The 24,220-nt window shown below is 45.1% G+C and overlaps 1 protein-coding gene across 7 annotated transcripts in view; it reads left to right on the forward strand.

Annotated features, from left to right (window-relative positions):
* Nucleotides 1-24,220, forward strand: part of Znf827 (zinc finger protein 827) — a 233,663-nt gene that overhangs the window by 66,543 nt on the left and 142,900 nt on the right. For all 7 annotated transcript variants that reach the window (XM_045130866.1, XM_045130860.1, XM_045130865.1 and 4 more), the window contains exon 4: nucleotides 2,767-3,250. In XM_045130866.1, coding sequence (XP_044986801.1) covers nucleotides 2,767-3,250 — 484 coding nt within the window. The remainder of the gene's footprint in view (nucleotides 1-2,766; nucleotides 3,251-24,220) is intronic.

Here is a 24,220-nt window from a genome sequence, read left to right on the forward strand (position 1 = left end):
GTTAAAACTGAGTTTAACTTTTTTTTTTTTTTCTGTAGAGAAACTCAGGCTTTGTGTGTGTGTGGTGGGGGGAGCTCAGAATCTCTTCTGTTGTTTTTTTCAGGAAGCCACAGTGGGGTGCTGTGGCAACAGGATCTCACGATTAACTTTTAATTTCTTTGCTTTTGTTGGTCACTTAACATTATTTAAAAGTATGTTTTGGCTGGTGAGGAATGCTTTTGGATCACATTCAGGAGGCATAAACAGCTGTCGTAAAACTTGCTCTCTTGGAAAGGAGACCCAAGCAGAGGGCCAGGTGGTACCAAGGATGCACAGACGAGGCTTTAACCTTGATGAGACCACAGTTCAAATCCCATTCAGGTCATTCCCTGACCAATGAAGGGTCAGTTTTATTTTGAATGCCAATCACTTCCATTCTTGTTTGTCCAGATCATATGATTCCCCCAAATCATTTGGCGCAAATCTACAAAATTGGCAGTTTCTCCTCCAGGGAGGGCCAGGCCTGAAATAGCAGGGTGTAGCAGGTCAGTCCTGGAGCACGTTGGCAGAGATGAATGGGAAAGTTTCGAGTTTGTGCACACCTGCCAGCTTGAAGCCGGGCTCTCGCCAGAGCCACGATATCCTCACTTTTTTCAAGCACTAAATTTGGTGGTGACAGGAAAGAAAAAAAAAAAGTTTCTCACCATTTTTACAGCTATTGGATGTGGGCAGGACTGGAATGGGATTTAAAAGTCTGAATTCTTAGGCTGGAGAAATGGCTTAGCCGTTAAGGTGCTTGCCTACAGAGCCTAAGGAGCCAGGTTCGATTCTCCAGTAGCCACATAAGCTAGATGCACAAGAGGTGTGACATGCATCGGAAGTTCCTTTGCAGTGGCTGGAGGCCCTCTCTCTCAAATATAAGAAATAGTCTACATTCTTCACTGCAGATGTCAATAAATAGAAGTTGTCAACACATATGTATATACACACACATAAACGGGTGAGAAAACTTGGTCTCTTGCTCTTGCTCGGAATGCTTGGTGAGAATCCGACATTGGTTTTCCTTCTTTTTTCCCCCTGCTTTTCTTTTTTCATATGGTACTGGGTTTACTCCACTTTGCCCTGAGCCTCAGTTTCCCTGTCTATGAAACAGGGATACGCTGGAGACAGTATTTTCTACGCTCTTAATTACCAAAGAGCAGCATTTTGTGAAGGTGAAACTATGTTGACAAGATAGCTCCTTCTGTGGGTGATTATCAGTGGGTATATGCAAAGGAGTCTTGTTAGGGGAACGAGTTGCAAGGTTTGTCTTTTGCTCCCTAACCAGTAATTACAGACTAGGTTCACACTGTGTTGAGTTTACAGTATTTTCTCTGGTGTTAACAAGTGAGGTCAGATGACTACAATAATAGCACGTGTCAGTCCAAGACAGTGTCGATCAGCAGACAACATCCTCCATTGTGGGCCTGTCTGTCATGATGGATTCTTTCTTTCTTTCTTTATTTGACAGAGAAAGAGGAGGTTAAGAGAGAAAGAGAGAGAGAGAGAGAAAGAGAGAGAGAGAGGGAGGGAGGGAGGAAGAGAATGGGCATGCCAGGGCCTCTAGCCACTGCCAATGAACTCTAGACATGTGAGCCCCCTTGTGCATCTGGCTGACATGGGTCCCGCAGAATCGAATCAGGGTCCTTTAGTTTGTCAGGCAAACACCTTGACTGCTAAGCTAAGCCATCCCTCCAGCCCATGATGGATTCTTTTTATTTATTTATTTATTTATTTGTTTATTTATTTATTTGTTTGTTTTATTGGTTTTTCATAGTGGGGTCTCACTCAAGCTCAGGCTGACCTGGAATTCACTATGGAGTCTCAGGGTGGCCTCGAACGCATGGTGATCCTCCTACCTCTGCCTCCCGACTGCTGGGGTTAAAGGTGTGCGCCACTACGCCCAGCTGGATTCTTTTATGTCTTTCTGTCTGTCTGTCTGTCTGTCTGTCTGTCTGTCTATCTATCTATCTATCTATCTATCTATCTATCTATCTGTAGATAGATAGATAGATAGATAGATAGATACACATATATAGAGACAGATAACTTCTATACTTATAGACAACAAATCATGGTATTTCCTCCCCTTCCCCACTTTCTTGTTCATAACTTTGCTCTCCATCATATTTCCTCCCTGTCTTCGTTAGCCTCTCTTTTAATTTGATGTCATCATCTTTTTTTCCTATTATGAAGGTCTTGTGTGGGTATTGCTAGGCACTGCAAGGTCTTGGATATCGAGGCCAAATTCTGTCCGGATGGTTGTATGTAAGGAGTGGTACCTTTCCTTTGGCTCTTACATTCTTTCCACCACCTCTTCCGCAGTGTACCCTGAGCCTTGGAAGGTGTGAGATGTTTCAGTGCTGGACACTCCTCCATCCCTTCTTCTCAGCACTATGTTGCCTTTTGGGTCATCCAGGTGGTCATCACCATCAGAAAAGAGAAGCTTCTCTAACCAGAAGTGAAAGTAGCATTAACATATGAGTATGAACATTAAGTGTAGTGCTTTCAGGGCAAATTTGATGAGAGTCACTTACGCATTCACCATGATGGATGCTTAACCTACATCGACCCACTGTGTGTTTAGGGGTTAACCTGAGTATGCTAATGAAGGGCTCTTCTGGTGGTTTTTCTTCCCAGGCCGTATGTATGTGTGTACAAGGGAGAAACATTGATGAGTAGCGGGGCGTGCAAGACACTTTCCATACGTGCACGGTGGCTAGCTCACTCTTCCTGCTTCTCCATCAGGTTCATCAGCATCAGGACCGGGGAGAGACCTTTCAGTGCCAGCTGTGCCCTTTCACGTCCTCACGCCACTTCAGCCTGAAACTGCACATGCGTTGCCATCAGCACTTCCTGAGGACAGAGGCCAAGGTGAAGGAGGAGATCCTAGACCCAGATGTCAAGGGATCTCCCCACCTCAGTGACAGTGGCTGCCTGGGGCAACAAAGGGAAGGAGGAGGAGGGACGGAGCTAGTGGGGACCGTGATGACGTCTAACACTCCAGAAAGGACTAGCCTGGGTGGGGCTGGCGTCGCACCTTTGCTGGTGAAGGAGGAACCCAAGGAAGATAACGGCTTGCCTACCTCCTTTACCCTGAATGCTGTCGACAGGCCCGCCAACCACACAAAGCTGAAAGAGCCCTCCGAGTACGTGCCCAACAGTGCGGCCGTGTTGTTCAGCCAGGACATCTCGGTTAAGATGGCATCCGATTTTCTCATGAAGCTGTCAGGTATTTGCATTAGGGTTGTGTTTCTCTCGCCTCTTCTCTCCTTCCTTCCTCCTCTCTTTCTCTTTCGCCCTCCCTCCTTCCTTCTCTCCCTCCCTTCGTCCCTTGCTCTCACTTCCCCTTTCTTTCTCTCTTTCATCTGTACAGTAAGCTTTTAGGGCTAGTCTCAAGGTCTTCTCAATTCTAGTATTTTGCACTTTGATGAACTTTCTCCTTGACTTTCTTTGAGTTATTTTTTGTTGTTGTTTCTTTGGGGATGCCTTTGGAAACAGGCATCGCTTCTGCTTGGGTCCCAAAACAATCTGCATTGTTTTGCCCCCCCCCCCATTTTTGGGTTCTTGTGGTGAGGGAAAGGTCAGATGGTAAAGATAAGCTTATGCCTTTTGTTTCCTGTGACGCTGGGCCTTAGTTAACTTGTCTCTTACATTGGTTTCTCTGAAGTACTTACACATATGGAATTCCTCACTTTCATTACTTAAGGTCTTTACTGTTTTAGTTTCAATGCATTTTGAAGGACATACACAAAACCTGCAATGAAGAATTACTTGTAATTTGAGTAAATGTTAAAGACTATCATTATGAATTTTGGGGGTGATTTATGAGTAGGATTAAAACATACCTAACACATATAATTCTAACCCTTTCACTGGCCTTATATACTTATATTGCTATGTAACTGTCACTACCATCCATCCATCTCTAGAATTTTCCATGTTCCAAGTGTGTCCCCATTAAACAATTAGATTTCCACTCCCTTTCCTCTCAGCCCTGCTAACCAGTACCTTTACTCTCTGTTTCTACGAATTTGATTATTCTAGGCATCTCTTCTAAAGTAGAATTTTTTTAAAAAAGTTTTTATATGTTTCATTTCCAACTGCCTAATACACTTTGCAGAGATGATACATAAATTATGAAACTGTGTTCTTACTAATTCACTTTGGTTTCTGCCATATTAGAGTATACACGATTTGTTTTCGTGTGTGTGTGTGTGTGTGTGTGTGTGTGTGTGTGTGAAAGAGAGAGAGAGATTTCTTTTCGATGTCTTTGGTGAGGTACTGATGATTGAGTGGGGTGGAAAGATAGTAAGATTGTTTTTTTTTTGACTCTTGGAGCAAGAAGACATGTTGTGGGACTGGGCTGTTATTCATTACATTTACAAAAAAATTTGTTTTATGTTTATTTACTCATTTGAAAATGACAGACAGAGAAAGAGGTAGAGAGAGAGAGAGGGAGGGAGGGAGGGAATGGGCATGCCAGGGCCTCCAGCCACTGCAAATGAACTCCAGACTCATATGCCCCCTTGTGCATCTGGCTAACATGGATCCTGGGGAATCAAGCCTCAAACCAAGGTCCTTAGGCTTCACAGGCAAGCGCTTAACCGCTAAGCCATCTCTCCAGCCCATCGTTACATTTTTTTTTAAATCCAGTTTTAAAATTTAAAGGCATCGTAGAAAGTGGGGAAAGGTCGGTGGAGAATCAGTTCTGTCTGCTGGTGAAGGTGGCGGTCCCCCGATGCTTCCCAAATGCCACTTCAGCTCTCTGGAGATTGACAATACCCTTTAAATGGAGAATAATTGGCCACCGCCTTCCTTCAAATGGACTGTGGGTCGCATTTCACTAAATGTCATTGCCAGGTGACTGAGAGGCCCAGCTCCTCTCTGAAGCCCCTTTGCTTGCTGACACCCCAGTCGGGTCTTTCCTTCGCAGAGTCCTCCCTCGCCCCCCCATCTTTGCCCCTCAGCAGTGGGAAAAATAACTGGAAGCACAGAGGAAGGCAGACTCAGGGGTATAGCGACAGGGAGGCCCGGCAGCCTACCAGGCAGTGAGCAAACCTCCCCACATCGCGTCTGCGGGGGCACCCAGGGGCTGCATGGTCCCTGCTGCGCGTCCTCTTGTCCTCTCCTCCTTCTCCCCAGCCCCAGAGCCATGGACAGACTGAGCATTTTTCTTTAAATATGTTTGAAATGATAGGGGAAATACTTGTAGCCGCTGGCCACCTTTAAGAGGTCCTCTAAGATGGAGAGTGGGTCTTTTCCCACCGTCTCCACCTACCTAGGATATAATAGCCGAAGGGACTCCTTTTCTGGCTCTTCAAGGTACAGTCCCAAAGGCAGGATGTGAATGGATGTGTTCATTTAGCGGAGGTTAGCCTAGTGGATGTTTCCATGCTTAACAGAATTGGGCAAACTGAGTGGACTTAAGGTGTTATTCCCCTCTTTCTATGACTCCAGGGATTTCTGTTTTCAGGCCTGAAGCATAGGGGGTGGCGGGGGGGGAGGGCGGCTGGCAGGCTCGATCTTTAGATAAAAACCTTGGCACCTGACACTGGGTTCCTGCTGGGCGGAGCTCTGAGCGCCCCTCCCCCAACATGCTTCAGGCTGTGATTAACTGTAACCCTTGTCAGAGAGCTTAAGAAGAGAAGGGAGAATTGCTTAGAGCCAGTGCTGTGAATAGCAGACGTGGAGGGAGAAGAAGCGCTTCATAGGTTGGGGCAAAGCACCTTACAACAAAGCCTTACATGTTGTGATCTGTTCTTTTGAGTCAGGTATTGATGAGGAGTTGTTTACGGCTTGGCAATGGGAGTATTTACTGACTGATCAATGGCATAAGAAAACAGATCGCAAAGGCACACTATTTATGCAAAAGGCCCATGCAGCTATTTTCTGGTGGCTTACTACAGGTCCTGAAACCTGACTTGTATGCACTGTTACCTAGCAACCTGTTATAAAGTCACCAGGGAGTGAGATGCATCGGTAATTTTTTTTTTGTGTGTGTGCATATTTGGATATAAATGTAAACTTGGTGACTGTGGCCATGCAAGCCCATGGGAGGAGACGATATACTAAAACAAAAAGAACATATTTTTTGCAAGGATTTGTTTGTTTGTTTGTTCCCTCACTAACCGCAGTTGGTTCGGGCCCTACCACAGATAACCGAGGTCGCTGTGTGCTCTACCTGGCTCGGTCTGCGAATATTATTCTGAGGCAGAAAGGCCAAATTCCAGGGAACTTTGAGTTTCTAGCTCCTCCTGTCTTCAAATGGAGCGTACTAGTAAGTTAGCTGCAGACGCTGCCCCTTGGAGTCATAACAGAGACATTGTTCTTGCATGGAATTCTTTCTCAGGGCTCTGTCCATGCACCTGCTGGTACGATAGGGTGCAGCTGTTTGTGGGCACCGAGTCTGGGAGTCTCCGTGCCAACTACATCACTGTCTACAAAAACTGCAGCACAGTGACAAATTCAAGCGTGTAGACACCTACTTGTTTCCAAGACAGGGAGAGAGAGGGGGGCCAAATAAATAAATAAATAAAAATAACAGTTGATGCTTTCTTGCCTGGTTATTAAGGGGAGTCATTCTTGCTCTGTTGATTAAAACTCAGCACAACCATGACTGAATGGAGCCCACTGACGTTCGAAATCACTGGGTGGGGTGCTGTTTTCAATGCTCTCAGAATCTTCCTCCCTTTCTCCCCACCGTTCAGAGGTTTCCCTGTTACGTGCCCGTGAAATACAACTCTATATCTGAGCCATTGAAACCACACTTAACATTTCTTTACCCTGTGAGTTGAGTATTGCTCCTCAGAACCAGGTTTTCCAGGCTGGTTCAGGGAAGTGTTTGGTGCAGCCCCACCTGTGGGCATTCTGGATTGACATTGTGGGGGTGTGGGTGGGGGAAAGAATTGTGTAGACTGTTTGGAGCTAGGAGGCAGGCCTGCCAGGACAAATCCTGCTGTTTACACAGTTCTTTCCTGGAAGACTTATGCAAATCGGTCGCCTGACAGGGTGACCCATCCAAGGTCACATGACTGGGGGTGTTCAGGGAGACAAGCTCACCCAGCCAAGGGAAGCTTCTATTCCAGCTGATTCTTCTGGGTTTGTCTTACATAGCCAGCAGTCCTTGTTAATTTCCACTGCACGTTGGACTTACCTGGGGACGTTTCGTAAAATGCCAGGGCCCAGAAATTATCATTTAATTAATTGATGTGGGATAGGCCCCAGACTTTGGTATTTTCTTTGCAATCCTCAAGTGATTCTACCAGGCAGTCAGGACTGAGGATGGCTGATGTGGAACATAAACTCAGTACCTGGAGACTGGATGCAGTGCAGTTGGTCAGTGCGTGAGGCTGGATCCCCGGCGAATGCACAAGCTGGTCTGGTAATGCCTGACTGTTGTCATCCCAGCAATGGGAAGGTGGAGGCCGGAACAGTAGAAGGTCAAGGTCACCCTTGGCTACACAGCAAGGTAAAGACCAACCTGGGATACATGAACTTCTGTCTCAAACAGACAAACAACAAAAACTTAGGATTTGAGGGCTGGAGAAATGGCTTGGCAGTTAAGGTGCTTACCTGCAAAGCCAAACTACTGGGGTTCGATTCCCCAGTACCCACATAGAGTCAGCTGCACAAAGTGGTGCATACACCTGGAGTTCATTTTAAGTGGCTAGAGGCACTAGAGCGTACCCATTCTCTCTTGCTCCTTATAAAGAAATAATGTTTTTCAAGAAACTTAGTATCTGGTACAGTGTTTGGGGGTACAGTTTCAGTTCAGCTATTGAGGTTTTGAGTACGTCTCTCTCCTCCCTTAGGTTCCACCCCTAGTCCATGAAAAAGGCGTAGTGCTGCGAGTTGGATCTGAGACATGGTCATTGTAGGTCAGGGCTGATGTGGAGGGGAGGCTGGGGTGAGTCATGGTCATTGACCGCATGCTTTGCCTTGTGAGGCCTCATGACAGGATACATCCCGTTCAGAAATCCCGAGACTCGAGTGCAAACATCCCAGAGCCGGGAGCCCCAGCACACGCCCGATGCACGTCGCTTGCGCTGGTTTCCCATCACTCACCTCTTTGTACAGACGACGCTTTTCACGTTACAAAATGTAATTCTAGCTCTCCAGATGATAACCGGGCAGTTGACGGAAACTTGGCATTTCACTTTCTTGGCAGGCAGATATCTTTTTGTCTCTGGGTTTTCCAAAATAAAAGATATAAGTCATTTCAACTATTTTTAATTGGAAAACCAGCAAAAAAAAATTTTTGTGCGGTCTCCCACCTCATATTAATTTCAGAAAATTGATACTAAAATGATTTTAACTAGGGGAAGATGGACTTTTTAAAGGAGCTACTCACTCTCACTGTCACAGAGATAGTTTGTGGACAAGCAGGTACGTGCTCAATGGCTTCTGGTTTATCAGCGGCACTGCCATGAACTCACGCAGGTCTTTGTGCATAAGGGAAGGGCTTGGGCTCAAGTGCCGTGTCATACCCTTGCTCTGCGGTCTCTCCATGGTGTGCGCGATCTAACGCATCCGGGGCTACAGGCGGGCGGATGTGTACTCTGCAGATCCCCTGCTGGAGGAGGGTGGCTGGGAGATGCCCAGTGAAGCCAGTCAGTCATCCCCTCTGCCTGGTGGCTCTGAAAGGCCTTCTCATGTGCATCTGAACAACTGGGCCTTCTTCTGCGTAAATGCCAGCCTCGTACCAGTCACAGCCCAATGATGGTAGCCAGGGGCCCGCTCACCCGCCCCTCTGCGGGGGCTGCATCGGCTCTGTGCTGGCCTGCTGGATAGCTTCCTTGGCATCTGGAGTTTGGCTGTTCTGTGAGCTGTGCGCTCGTTGTCTCGAGATGGGAACACTCCCAGCCATGTGACTCCGTTTCACATGTGAGGAACCACACGAGGGGTTCTTGTCTGTGTAGAGAGGCCGAATGCCTTTTCTAGTTTTTAAACTATTTCCAAGCAGAGAGAGGTGAGGGGCGGGGGGCGTGACAGGGCCTCTAGCCACTGCCAACAAAATCCAGATGCATGTGCCACTTTGTGCATTGGGCTTCATGTGAGAACTGGGGAATTGAACCTGTGTCCTTAGGCTTTTCAGGCAAGCGCCTAAACTGCCGAGTCATCTCTCCAGCCCTGAGCGCCCTTTTTGAAACTCCAGATTTTACTGTACTTGGTGAGACACGTGCGAGAGCCTGGATGGTTAGTTCTCGTTTTTCCTGACTTGCTGCTCTGTGAGACTGGCCTTAACTGCAGGCGGTCTTTCTTCTAGAAGTAAGTGGGGCCAGGAGTTATATACACAGATGTTGAAACTTGAATAGATGACGATGTAGTGATATTTCCTCATTGCTCTTACCTGGACTTTCCATCGTGTGTATCATAACACAGGCTACTCTATCCGCTGAGTTACTATAGCCATTTCTGTTTTATAGATAAGAAACAGGACAGGTTCAAGATCAAGCCCATGTTCACACAGCTAATAAGTGGCCCCTTAGCATTCTAATCTGGGCGGTGTGTGCCTCCAGCCTTGCCTGTCCCAGGCTGTCTGCACCCCGAATGACAGGGTAAAGGGTCAGCTAAGCAAAGAGAAGGGGTCTGTCCTCTACCCTTCTCATGTGTTGTACAGTTAGTCAGCATGGAGCCTTCCTCTCACCACTGTATGTGGCGGGTGTGGTATTGGAGTGGATGTCCCCCAATAGATTCCGTTTTAATTACAGCTTCTTGCATTTCCAGCTGTCTGGATGGAGGAGGTGTCACTGTGGGCGGAAGTTAGGGTCCAGCCCTAATGGTGTGTGTGTGGGTGGGGTGAGGGGGGTTCAGATCTGGAATTCCAAGAGCCTAAAGGTATGCAAAGTGTCTGAGCCCTGGCTAGGGTTACCGAAGTGTGCTTGCTTGTGTTGGCGGAGGTTGCTATTTCTCTCTCTGCGTGGACCTGTGTAAAGGGGGCCAGCTTATTCGGCCATTATGGAACTTCCCCTGGATCTGTAAACTCCAAATAAATGCTGCTCCTCCCATAAACCATGCCTAGTCTGGAAGTTCATCTCAGCAACATGAGGCTGACTGCAATAGTAGGTCGAAAGTTGCACTTTTTTTTTTGTTTTGTTTTTGAGGTAGGGTCTTGGTCTAGCCCAGGCTGACCTGGATATCACTCTGTAGTCTCAGGGTGGCCTTGAACTCTTGGCGCTCCTCCTACCTCTGCCTCCTGAGTACTAGGATTAAAGGCGTGTGCCACCACGCCTGGCATGCACTTTTTTTTTTATGGTATCAAGGGAGGATAGAGCTGAGGGCTAGCACATACTTAGCAAGCTCCTGAGCCCCAAGCCACATACTCAGCCCTAGCAACTGTATTACTATTTCAGGTTTCTGCAAACAGAATGGCAACATATGGGCAACTTGCATTTTGTAGGCTTCACAGTGTTCTAAGGATTTCCAAATACATTACGTCATAACAGCAGGCAGATGAGGAATCTAAGACTTGTGACAAAAAAATACTGGAATATAGATCTTTCTTTTTTTAAAAAAATTAATTTATTTGCAAGCAGAGAGAAAGGCAGACAGAGAGAGAGAGAGACAACGGATGTGCCAGGGTCTCCAGGAGCTGCAAACAAACCGTGCATCTGGCTTTACATGGGCACTGGGGAATCAAACCCAGGTGGTTAGGCTTTGCAGGCAAGTGCCTTAACCGCTGAGCCATCTCTCCAGCTCAGAATATAGATCTTTCCTACCTCACTGTGCTGCACCTGTGTAGAGTAATTTCCCTTTTTCTTTTTACATGTCATTGTATGTGTGTGTGTGCATGTATGTATGTGTGCAAATGCATGTGGAAGCCAGAGGTCGGTGTCAGGTGTCTTCCTGGATTGCTCTCCACTTTCTTCTTGAGATAGAGTGCCATGCTGAACGTAGAGCTCACTCATTCAGCTAAAGAAGCTGGCCAGGGAGTTATCTTTCTCTGCCTCCCAGACACGTGCCTTACCGACACGTGCTACCACACCCGGCACTTTTACAGGGGTTGTGGGAATTTCAATTCAGGTCCTTTTGTTTGGTTTTGTTTTTCTGATGTAGGGTCACTCTAGCTCAGGCTGACCTGGAATTCACTATGTCTTCTCAGGTTGGCCCGAAACTCATGGAAATCCCCCTGCCCCTGCCTCCCAAGTGCTGGGATTAAAGGCATGGACCACTATGGCCAGCTTAATCAGGTCTTTTTTTTTTTTTTTTTTTTTGGTTTATTGAGGTAGGGTCCTACTGTAGCCCAGGCTGTCCTGGAATTCACTACGTAGTCTCAGGCTGGCCTTGAATTCACAGTGGGCCTCCTACCACTGCCTCCCAAGTGCTGGGATGAAAGGTGTGTGCCACTACGCCCGGCCTGAATTCAGGCCCTCATGCTTGCCTGGCAAAGCACTTTACCCACTGAGGCATCTCTACAGCTTCTCATTATTTTTTTAATTATCTTCATAGACTCTGGGGCATTTTTTATCAAAGTCCAGCGTGTCTGTAAAACTGAAGCTTAAACCCTCCTCCTCCTCGTAGAAGTGCGCTTTCTTTGTTTACCCTGTTGTTATTGTCACCTTCTACCATGGTGATAAGAGTGATCACTCATCAGAGTGTTTGTAGAGCGGGCAACTGTGCCAACGGCATTGTGCCATCTCTCCTTAAACCTTCACCGCAGCAGGAGAGGGTCAGCGATGTTAAGCCTATTCTATAGATGAGGAAGCTGAGACTTGGGGTCTTCAGCTGCAAGAAACGGACCAAAGATTCAGCACTGTCTAATTGCAAAGGCTTGGCTCGTGACCACTTAATTAGCTATTACCTAATTTCTATTTCTCAGTTGAGCGAACTGTCTTTTGACCTCCGTCTGCTCCACTGTTTATTTTCCTTGGCTCCAAATCAGGGCATCGTTTCTAATGCATGTGCTTTTGTCACTGATCTGGTTACAGAGTGCATGCATGTGTGTGTGTGTGTGTGTGTGTGTGTGTGCGTGCGCGCGCGCTGTGTGTGTGTGTGTGTGTGTGTGTGTGTGTGCATGCGCTGTGTTTTCAAAATGTATCTACAGAGCTGGGGAGATGGCTCAGTGGATAAAGTGCTGGCTGCTCAAGCTGGAGTCCCTGAGCTCGATCCCCAGACACCATTTAAAATGCCTGAAGTCGGGCTGGAGGGATGGCTTAGCAGTTAAGGCGTTTGCCTGTAAAGCCAAAGGACCCAAGTTTGATTCCCCAGAACCCATGTTAGCCAGATGCACAAGGGGGTGCACGCGTCTGGAGTTCGTTTGCAGTGGCAAGAGGCCCTGGCGCGCCCATTCTCTCTCTCTCTGTCTCTTTCTCTCCCTCTTTCTCTATTAAATAAAATCAATCGATCAATAAATAAAATGCTGGGCATGGTGACGCATGCCTTTAATCCAGCACTCAGGAGGCAGAAGTAAGAGGATCGCCATGAGTTTGAGGCCACCCGGAGATTACATAGTGAATTCCAGGTCCGCCTGAACTAGACTGATATCCTACCTCGAAAAACCAAAAAAAAAGATGCCAGAAGTCTTGGTGGGCTTCTGCAGACCCCGCATCCTGACAGTGACAGCAAGATGAGAGGCGGAGACGCAGACATGCAATGCACACGCAAAGGCGTGTACACACCTATGAACAGTAAAAATACCAATTAAAAAGCAATTAAGAATGTGTCTACAGACCCTCCTTTTTCTTTCTTTTTTTGGTTTTTGAGGTAGGGTCTCCTTCCAGCCCAGGCTGACCTGGAATTCACTATGCTGTCTCAAGCTGGCCTCGAACTCATGGCGATCCTCCTACCTCTGCCTTCCTAGTGCTGGGATTAAAGGTGTGAGCCTCCACACCTGGCTTCCTCTTCTTTTTTATTTATTTAGAAAGAAGGAGAGAGAGAGAGAGAGAATGGGTTTGCCAGGGCCTCTAGCCACTGCAGACAACTCCAGACGCATGCGCAACCTCGTGTATTTTGTAATCCAGCCAGAGTCCTTAGGCTTTGCAGGCAAGCGCCCTAACCACTGAACTGTCCCTGCACCCTCTTCACACCTAGATCGCTCTCCCCTCCAGCTCCTTTTGTGCAGGATTCCCCCCTCCCCCCAATTCCCAGTCCCTAAAGCAAGACTCATGATACTCTGTACCTCCTGCCTAGCTGGCTCCCTTCTCCTGAGAAGGCAGCTCCCCACTACTCTGGGGGATGTAAAAAGGTATCAACAGCATGAAGACATCCGCGCCACCCCCCCCCCCCCGCGTCCTCCCTTGCCTTCTGCCTCGAGGTTCCCAGCATCTGATCACTTGAACCATGGAGCTCTCTTCCCACTTCCTTCTTTTGGGAGGAGCTGAGCGTTTGGGGAGGGAGTCTGATCATAGCACCATCCACCCCAACCCCCAACCCTTCTCCTGATGAACCTCATGACCTAAACCATTTACCCACTGACCTAGGAAGTGTGCTCTCAGCATCTCGGTGTAAAATGGGCAAGTGAGGCAGGAAGCAGGAGATGTCTTTTGGAGTAGGCAGTCAGTGACTTCCCTGAGAAATGGTGGAAGGATATTGTCTTCTGTCTCCATGCGGATGAGTTCCGTGCGCTGCGGCCCAATTCTGTCATAGAATGTGCGAAGAGCATGGATTTAAAGTACAGCTTTCTTTCGCATTTACTCCAGGCCTGAGTGATTTTCCAGAATCTGTCTTTCCTGCTGTTGACAGGGGAGATATCCTGTCTGTTAAGTGGATTATTGCAGATGGCCATTTTTTTGGTTGGGTTTTTTTTTTTTTTTTTTTTTTTTTTTTTGTTGTTTTGTTTTTGTTTAAGACAGGATCTCTAAGGGTCAGGCTGGTCCCAAACTACTATGTAGCTGAGGATGACTTTGAACTCCTAACTAACCCTCCTGCCTCTGCTTTCTGACTGTTTATATGGCAGACATCTGTGATCATGCCTGACTTCATGTGTGGGTTTTAGTAGTTTGGTTTGTGAAGAAAAAGTTCATGAATTCATTTGAAAGTTCTTGTGGTGCCTCAGTTCCTCTCTCCACCCTATGTCTCTGCGTCCAGGATCATAGCTGTCACTAGGGACCTTTGAAGACAGGGTTTGGGCATGGAAGTTCAAGGGTGGTCAAGGATAGATCCAGGCAAGTATTCATGGGAAATATGAGACATTACAGTTCCACTAAACACTCATTATATGATATTATAAGAAGCCTGGAGAGATGGCTCAGTGGTTAAGGTGTTTACCCACAAAACCAAAGGACCCAGGTTCAATTCCCCAGGACCCATGTAAGCCAGATGCCCAAGGTGGTGCATGCATCTGGAGTTTGTTTGCAGCAGCTGGAGACCCTGGCATGCCCATTCTCTACCTGCCTCTCTCTCTCTCACTCACTCTGTCTCTCTCTTTCTCTCAAATAAATGAATAAATAAAAGCATCATAAGACAAATTAAAGAGTAAGCTTTAAAAATGTTTAGCTGATGTTTTGAGTCTTCCATTTGCATTCAGTTTGCTTAAGATTTAAAGGTAGTTAATATTCAACTGTTACTCATTATTACTTAATTTAATCATGATCTTTTTATGATTTATTTACTCACTTAAAGCTCATCAAATCATTGTGAAATCTCATATCCCCAGCTTGTTCATAGATACTTACGTAACATTCCAGTTCAACTAGGATAGAGATGGTGGTAATAGTCTTGTCTACAGAACTGAGCCATGATTCTGACTGTGTTATTAATCACTGGAGTGGTTTTTTTTTAAAGTACCATTTTCTAAGCCTGTGTTTTCTTATTGTAAAATAAGGGGGTGGAAACTATAATAGGTTTCATTTTGTTTTTTAAACACTGAATCTATTTTTTTTCCAACAAAGTCATAATTAGATGCAGTCTCAATATGTAAAATAGAAGTGGTAGATTTAAGTGTAACTATTTTTCAAGGTTTCATTTATTTATTCAAAAATCCTAACAGATAAAACATTACCCTTGTGTTGTGAGACATGTACTTTACAACAATGTTTGTTGTATTTCTAAATTTATTTTAATAATTACAGCTTCAAAAAATACTGCTTCTTGCTGTGTGTGACAGCTTATGTCTGTAATCCCTCCACTTGGGAGGCTGAGACAGGAGGATCTAGTTCAAAGCCAACTTGGGCTGAATAGCGAGGCCTCATATCAAAAACAAACAAACAAAAAAGAGTAAAAAGAAATACTGCTTCATGCAGGGAAGTTATAGAAAATTGGAACAGATGTTTTTTAAACAACTTTTCTTGTAACCACAGGATCCCTCTAATTAGATTTATTCCAATGCTTGAAAGACAAATAGAACAATATAAGGTGCCTGCTCCTAAGCCGACAACTTCTAGGAGCTTCCATCATTCCTTATGATCCGTGTCACACAAGTACTATCCAAAGGTGACTTGAGCTGAAGCCACCCATGATTCTGCACTCACTACTTGGTTATTGCATGATGTTGCTTGGAAAATATTTCAAATCCCTTTAGTTATTGGATTCTTCATTTGTGAAATGGGTTTAGCATTAGGATCCATCTCAAAGGGGCTGGTTAGGGGCTCAGCTAATCCAGGTAAACACTGAGGATAAAGTATTCTTGGCCGGGATTACATGTTCCATAGGTGTCACATCTGTACCTTGTGGTCTGTCTGTCTTATTTTATCTGTTAGCTGTAGTCAGAAGCTGCGCAGAACGCATATTCTCGAACCCACCCTGGCAGTTAATTGAAGGCAGGTATGCTTAGGGGACAGCTGGGAATGTCTGGAGAACTTTTTTGTTGCCACAGCTGGTAGAAGCTGCTGGCACCTCATGGGTGACGGCTGGGGGTGGTGGTTAATATCCTTGCAGTTTGCAAGGACCGCTCCTTCTCCTCTCATCCGTTCCAGTCGCAGGGGTGCTGAGATTCAAAAGCTGCGTTAAGGCGTGCATACAGACTTCAATAGTTCTGCAGTTGTACAGTCGTCCATGAACGTGCACACGCAAGCCTACACGTTGACAACGATGGTACAGTGAGCCACTTTCTCATTAATGACTAGTCCTTGGAAGCAGAACACTGCTGTGATAGCAGGGAAACTGTAATACAAGGGCTAGTGAATTAGCTCATCAACATAAGTTCACACGTTCATGGTCTCCAGTGACTTGACATTTTATGTACAATCCTGCTGAGGATGCACACTACAAAATGTTAGATTAATCAAAAATAATTTTAAATAAACTGAAAGCAGATCTTTGTTGGAACCCCTGTAACATATCCTAGGGTTCCTTGGAACCCTGAAAATCATTGATCGGAAATTCCCTTTCCAGGTCTGGCTGTTTTCTTTTTGTTGTTGTTGTTTTTCCCTGTGAGCTAGATATAATTCCCAGTGGCTTTTACTGTTTCACAGAGCGACTCAGCATTCACTAAATTGCCAGGCTGTCATCTGCATGGGCCACATCTTAGAGATGTCATTTGCCTTTAGCAGAGGAGACCCACATCCTAAGTCAAAAGCATCAGTGTTTGGTCACTTCCTTCTCTTTCATGTCCTCACAAGGCAAAGCTCCACGGGATGACAACCACCTTGTCCCCTGTCATTAGCTATCCTTAATTCACTCCATCCACCTAGATTCTCAGAGGCCCATGGGGCTGTGCTTAGGTTGGTGTCCTTAAAGGTATCCAGGTATCTTGGGGAGGAAGGTAAGGATGACATTTTCAGCCAGCTCTAGCACATCTGTGTTTTAGCTCTGTGATGTAGGAGAGGGGAGGGCAGCACATTAGTTTCCATACCTGTGAAATATTCATACACCCCCCCCCCCTTTCTGTGGTTGATGGAGGCTCAGTTCCCGTATAACTATTCACATGCTGGTTGTGAGCATCATTAAGCTAAAGGGTGGTCTCTAAGGAAGTTGTGTGGAACTTTTCACTTGGCAAGAGGGGGCTGAGGAGACATCTCCGCATGGACCAACTGTGATTTGCTGTATGGAGGCAGTTCTTCACAGAATCATTTTTTCTCTGTGGCTTTCCCGTTTCTTCCCAACATTTGTCTTTATCTTGACGTGGTGAGGCAGCTTCATAGAGGCCAATCCGATTCCTTTAAATGACAGCCCACTCCATCAATTACATGACCTTGCAAATGTACATGATTTATAATCACAACGGCTCAGCTCCCAAAATGTTTGGAACACATAGTAAGAGATGGGCCTCCTTGATTAGCAAGGAATCACCACGGCATTAAGAGTGGAGTGTGTGGCAGCTTTGCGATACGCACACAGAAGTCAAGGCAGGTGCAGTTGAAAGCCCTGTAAGAGCTGAGCTTAGTATGCACTCATATATTTCTGTGTGAGTAATAAGCATGTACAAGTAAAGACCTTGCAGTTAATCATAAATGTTCTCCTAGTGATTGTTCCCTCTCCCATAGGGAAACATCTTTAATTCTACTTTTCTCTGCAATGTAGGTTTTTTAAAAGTAGGGTCATTTAAAAGATGGGCAACCACTCAATTATGCTAATTATAAAATATGCACCTCCTGTTCTATTCTCAATGAAAATACCTCAATAATTGAAAGAAAGCAGGCTAGCCTTCATTCCTTGATGTTTGTATCTTGTAATTAGACTTGAATGTTTGGGAAATTCAAACTTGAGCATATGAGTGTTTCCTGTGAATTTTTTTCTACACTTACACTTCCTCGGCATGTTACAATGCTATGTCATTCTTGATACAGTCAGAACAAAAACCAAGGAAGGCAGTGGCTCACCCGTTTATAATGCAGTAACACACAGCTTCCCTATTGTTTTCTGAGGGAAGACCTCTAAGTCCAGGTGATGCTGGAAATGCTAAATGTCTCTTTTCTTCTTGAATCTTACATAGCCTGTGTCTGACTAATGCTTCTGAAAGGCACTCATATGTTCTTTGGGTATTCGCTTGATGTGGTTGCCCTGTCTGGACGTTTGGATTTGCCTCAATATTTTAGCTTCCCTAGGCTCATCTTTGAATGCTAAAAATGCTTCTGGAGGGAAGATATGCGTGGAGGCAATTTCCAGATGCGCAACCATTCCCTTTGAATTCCTGCTTCCCAAAGTATCAAGAGGCACACCCAGAATAAACACGTGCTGATTACTGTGTCGTGACTGAGTTGGATGCTCATGGGAAAGGCTTTTACAGAAGTTCTGGAAGGAAGACCTAGAGAGAAAGCAAGCTTGAGGAAGCTTCCAGTGAGCCCTTAGGAAGAGGAAAGTGTCAGGCTAAGAGAACAAAGTTGTTTTAGGAGCATTCTTCCCAGATATAGTAGAAAACATATTTAGGATTGTTCCAGAGACTGCCATAGTTCCCTTTCATTTTGACTTTAATAGCATTGTCCCCAAAGGGCTAGGATTTGTGTATTTTCCTTGCATTTTTCTGGACTACCCTTTAGTGATGCTAGAGGCATCCCAGCAAGCACTGTGGCCCAGGTCTGCAGCAGAGCATTGAACTTTACCTGAGAGGTCTGTCCTCATTGTCATGGTAAACCCAAAGAGAGCGTTTCTGACTGCTTCTAGTGGGGCAATTTGGAGATCTCGGTTTTCGTTAACCATGGGTACTATTGGAATGTCATCAGCTATGAACTTTGAAACCAGCATATTTTATCAGTCAATAATTTCATGCTGCACCCATGCCATGTATCCAACGCTGTACTGTGCACTTGACCCACATCAGCCTTAAAGCAAAGGTCAGAGCCTTCATGCAGTGAAATTGGAGTTGAGGGAACAGAACACAGAGACCTATCATAATAAACTGAAATGCTTTATATGGTAAGTGACAGTCACAGCAAAGTACAATACCCTGGGCACCTTCAGTAGCAGAGGTGTCTTTCTTATAGTTTTGGAGGCTGGACGCTTTCAGCAGGTTTGGTTTCTCTTCTCTTCGTGGATTGTAGATGACCTTCATATTGCAACCTCACGTGGCCTTTCCTCTGGGGCAGGAACCTCATGCCTGGTGTCCCCGTGAGAAGAAAAGGAAAATAAAATGCTTCTTACAAAAAGCCGTCACGGGGCTAGAGAGATGGCTTAGCAGTTGAGGCACTTGCCTGCAAAGCCAAAGGACCAGGTTCACTTCTCCAGCTTCCATGTAAGCCAGATGCACAAGGTAGTGCATGTGTCTGGAGTTCGTTTCCAGTGGCTGGAGGCCCTGGCAAACCTATTCTCTATCTCCTCTCTCTCTCTCTCCCCCCTTGCAAATAAATAAATAAAATAAAAAATTTAATAATTTTTTCTAAAAGCCATAGCATTGGATTGGGGCCTTACCCTGATACCTCAGTAAGCCTAAATTACCTCCTTTTTTTTTTTTTTATTAGTTTTCTATTCTGCAAGTACAGTCAGTTTGGTACCATTATTAGGCTCATCCATGACCTACCCCCTCCCCATCGGCCCCTCCTTGTTGAGGTCGTGCATTGTGGAGTTAGTCTACAGTTATGGGTAGGATAAATGTCTCTGCATATCATGACCCAACATGTGACTCTGACATTCTTTCCGCCCCCTCTTCTGCAAAATTTCCCTGAGCCATTTTGGGTTCATTTTTGGTCTGCTTCAGTGATGAGGTGTTGGGGGCCTCTGGGGCTCTGGCTCTCTGATTTGGTAGGAGTTGGTTTTTCTCTGTGTTGGTCTCCTTCCCCCTTATGCTGGCATCCGGTTCATCAGGAAAACAGCACCCTTGCTTGTTTCACCAATTTTCCTAGTTTCAGCTGGGGCCCTTTTGAGGTATGATGGGTGACTCTCTCCTTAGGATCTGCATCTATCTGAAAAAGAGAAGCAGATTCTCCAACGGAGAGTAAGTTAGCACCAGGACAAATGAGATAGCCCTTACTTTTTAAAAAAATTTTTTTTTGTTTATTTTTATTTATTTCTTTGAGAGCGACAGACAGAGAAAGAGGCAGATATAGAGAAAGAGAGAGAATGGGCGCGCCAGGGCTTCTAGCCACTGCAAACAAACTCCAGATGCGTGTGCCCCGTTGTGCATCTGGCTAACATGGGTCCTGGGGAATCGAGCCTCAAACCGGGGTCCTTAGGCTTCACAGGCAAGCACTTAACCACTAAGCCATCTCTCCAGCCCCCTTACTTTTTTTATAGAGAGTTTATTAGGTGTAGGCCCTCTTGTAGCCCATGATTGATGGTAGCTTGATATTGGAGAGTGGGCTTATGTTTGGATATGGTTCTGACTTGTTTCCCAGCTCCAGCTAAGGGTCTTGTACCACTGAGGGGATCAGTTAGCTGAATCACCAGCAGTTGGTTCCCCACCATGGCTGTGTGCCACTATTGCACTTGTGTGGGCATCACACCAGGTTATTTACTGTTACGTAGGTTGGACCATGAGTTGCTTGGACAGATCTTGGTTGTTTCCCCCAGTCGCCCATGTAGCACCTTCCAACACTAGACATGCTGACTGTCTGGGGACTAACTCTCTCCTGGCTTCCAGCCATGCCGTTCCATTTTACGCGTCAGCTGCATATGGTGTATTCAGCAATAGGGTCTTACCACTAACCTTTGGTGGGTCATCAATTACTGTGACAGAAATCTGTCATTCTTTTAGAAAATCTTGTAGGTTTCTCTGATCAAAAGCTCATTGTGGGTGATAGCCCCATGCTGGTACTGGGAGTTACAGGTCAGTGCCCCCTAAGAAAATGAGGAAAAAAGGTAACTAATATATAGGAGTTAGAAAGGAGAGAGAGAGAGAGGGAGAGGGAGAGGGAAGATGTAGAGGATTTAGGTTAGACTTGATCCTACCCTCTCCAGTGTCTGTGGTTCAGGTGTTTCCTGTAAGGGCCTGGTGAAGGTTCAGCCATTTGGTCTGCCTTTTAGGAAGTAGAATTTTACGGTACCATTGCCGTTTGGGTCTAGATTAGTGTTTCCCACCCCTTTGATGCCCTTCTCTCCCTCCCCATCCCTCCTAGTGTCTAGTCCATGAGATACTCGCTGGGTGTGTAAGATATCTTGGGTAGATTCAGGTTAGGTGCTGCAGATGTGTGAGACTATGTGGCGATTTTTTTTTTTTTTTCTGTGATTGGGTAAGTTCACTGAGAATGATCTATTCTAGGTTCACCCATTTTCCCTCAAATTTCTTTGTGTCATTTTTTCTTACTGCTGTATAGAATTCCATTGTGCAAATATACCACATCCTAGTTATCCATTCTTCTAGTGATGGACATCTGGGTTGATTCCAGCTCTTAGCTATGACAAATTGAGCCGCTACAAACATGGTTGAACAAATCTCTCTGGCCTGTGGTTTGAAGGTTTTAGGGTAGATGCCCAGTAAGGGAATAACTGGGTCTGTTGGTATCTCTATAGTCAGCTATTTCAGGAGTCTCCATATTGCTTTCCAAAGTGGTCATACCATCCTACATTCCCACCAACAGTGGATGAGTGTTCCTGCTTCTCCACATCCTCGCCAGCATTTATTTTCATTTGATTTTTTGATGTTTGCTATCCTTTTTTTGGGTAAGGTGGAATCTCATAGTTGTTTTAATTTGCATTTCTCTGATGATAGGGATGATGAACATTTTCTTAAGCATGTTTGCCATTTGTATTTCTTTCTCTGTGAACTGCCTGTTCATCTCTTTGCCCCATTTTGTGAGTGGGGTGTTTGACTTCTTACTGTTTAGATTTTTGAGTTCTTTGTAGATTTTAGAGATTAGGCCTCTATCAGTTGGATAACCCGCAAATATTTTCTCCCATTCTGTGGGTAATCTATTGGCTTTGCTTATTGTATGCTTGTCTGTAAAGAAACTCTTCAGCTTCATATGATCCCATTGGTTGAGTGACTGTTTAAGATCGTGAGCTACTGGGGTTTTGTTCAGGAAGTCTTTTTCCATTCCTATATCATGGAAAGTACTTCCTAAATTTTCTTCCAGTAGTATTCGAGTTTCTGGTCTTATATTGAGGTCTTTGATCCATTTGGATTTGAGTGTAGTGCATGGTGAAATGTGTGGATCAAGTTTCAGTTTCCTGCATGTGGTTATCCAGTTTGTCCAGCACCATTTGTTGAAGATGCTGTCTTTTTTTCCAGCCTATATTGTTTGGGCCTTTGTCGAATATCAAGTAGCTATAGTTGCTTGACCCAAAGTCCGGGTCCTCAAGTCTATTCCATTGGTCTATACTTCTGTTTTTATGCCAGCACCATGCTGTTTTTATTACTATGGCTTTGTAATATAGCTTTATATCAGGTATGGTGATGCCACCAGAGGTATTTCTTTTGCTGAGGATATGTTTGGATATGCAAGGCCTTCTGCCTTTCCATATGAAATTTGAGATCATTTTTACTATCTCTGTGAAGAACACTGTAGGGATTTTAATTGGAATTGCATTAAATCTATATATTGCCTTTGGTAGGACTGTCATCTTCACAATGTTAATTCTGCCTATCCAGGAGCATGAGAGGTCTTTCCACTTTCTCAAGTCCTCCTCAATTTCTTTTTTGAGTGTTTTTATGTTGTGTTGTATAGATCTTTCACTTCCTTGGTTAACGTTATTCCAAGATATTTTATTTTATTTTATTTTTGTTGCTATTGAAAATGGGACTATGTCTCTTATTTCTTTCTCTGTATCTTTGTTATTTGCATATAGAAATGCTACTGATTTTTGTGCATTGATTTTGTATCCTGCTACTTTGCTATAGGAGCTAATCACCTTCAGGACTTTTGGGATGGAGTCTCTCGGGTCTCTTACGTATACAATCATGTCATCAGCGAATAGAGCTAACTTAACTTCTTTCTTTCCAAATTGTATCCCTTTTATTTCCTTCTCCTGTCTTATTGCTTGAGCTAGGCCTTCCACTACTATATTGAAAAGCAGAGGTGAGAGAAGACAACCCTGTCTTGTTCTTGATCTTAATGGGAATTCCTCCAGTCTCTCTCCATTAAGTATTATTTGGGCCTTTGGAGCTTTGTATATTGCCTTTATTATGTTAAGATATGTACCAACTATGTCAATTCTTTCCAATGTTTTGACCATGAAGTGATATTGTATCTTGTCAAAGGCCTTTTCTGCATCTATTGAAATGATCATGTGGTTTTTATGTTTCACCTTGTTTATGTGGTATATTACATTGACAGATTTCTGTATGTTGAACCACCCTTGTGTTCCTGGGATGAATCCCACTTGGTCAAGATGGATAAATTACCTCCTTTTTATATTGGATTGATTTTTGGAGAAAGAGAGAGAGAGAATTATGGGTGTGTCAGGGCCTCCAGCCACTGTAAACGAACTCCAGATGCCTGCACCACCTTGTGCATCTGAGTTACATGGGTCCTGGGGAATTGAACCTGGGTTCTTAAGCTTTGCAGGCTGGAGGTTCAATATATGAATCTGGAGGAATACTACAATTGTGTTACCAGGTGACAAGTATTTCAGAGGATTAAAAAAATCAGAGTATGGTAAGGTGTATTGGGTGTCCAGTGGAGTGGGGAGCCACAGTTTTGAACAGCCTGGTTAGGGAAGATTTCACTGAGTGGGTGGTGAAGGCCAAATTTGTCATCATTGCTCTACTGGGATTTGCAGATACCCTAATCCTTGTGAGCCAGCAACTCTAGAATATGCATGCTTAGAGGAATATGAGAGAAAAATAGAGTTGCTGCTTGTATATTGGGCCGGGAAGAGAATGGTCACATCAGGGGCTCATGCTCCTCCTCTTGTCTGTTCAGATGGACTAGACGGGGCTCACTCGAAGAAAGGTACTAGGAATCCTACGTTGGTATAAGATCCCTTTTCTCAGGAGCAGACATCAGAGGATCACTGGGGTTCCCAGGTCAGCGAAGTCTAACTGAAAAATGGGGGACTCTAGGTTCAGTGACAGACTCTGTCTCACAGGGGGAAAAAGGTGTCAGAGCTGTAGGACGGGTCACCTAACATCTTCCTCTGGCCTTTACACACATGAGCGTGGACACAAATGTCCATATATCTACATACCACATACATGCATGTGGGTTGACACATGCACGTGTGTGTACACACACACACACACACACACACATTTTCTTTCTCAAAAGACAAACACACCCAGTCCAGCCACACCACAGTTCCTGCTACATAGCCTTTGAGGGGGAGCAGGGGGACGCCATGATGGTGGTGGTTGAGTGAGGGAGCTCCTCTTTGGTGTGGCTTCCCCCCTGAGGTGTGCACAGCGGGACGACCTGGCGCAGAATCCATCCCCCAACAGGCCCGTTAACTCTACCCTGACCACACTGTCTGCACCAACTGACTGTGCTAAAAATGGAAAAAAGACATTTGTGGG

The sequence above is a fragment of the Jaculus jaculus genome, chromosome 12 (assembly GCF_020740685.1).
Source record: "Jaculus jaculus isolate mJacJac1 chromosome 12, mJacJac1.mat.Y.cur, whole genome shotgun sequence".
In the NCBI taxonomy this organism is placed as follows: domain Eukaryota; kingdom Metazoa; phylum Chordata; class Mammalia; order Rodentia; family Dipodidae; genus Jaculus; species Jaculus jaculus.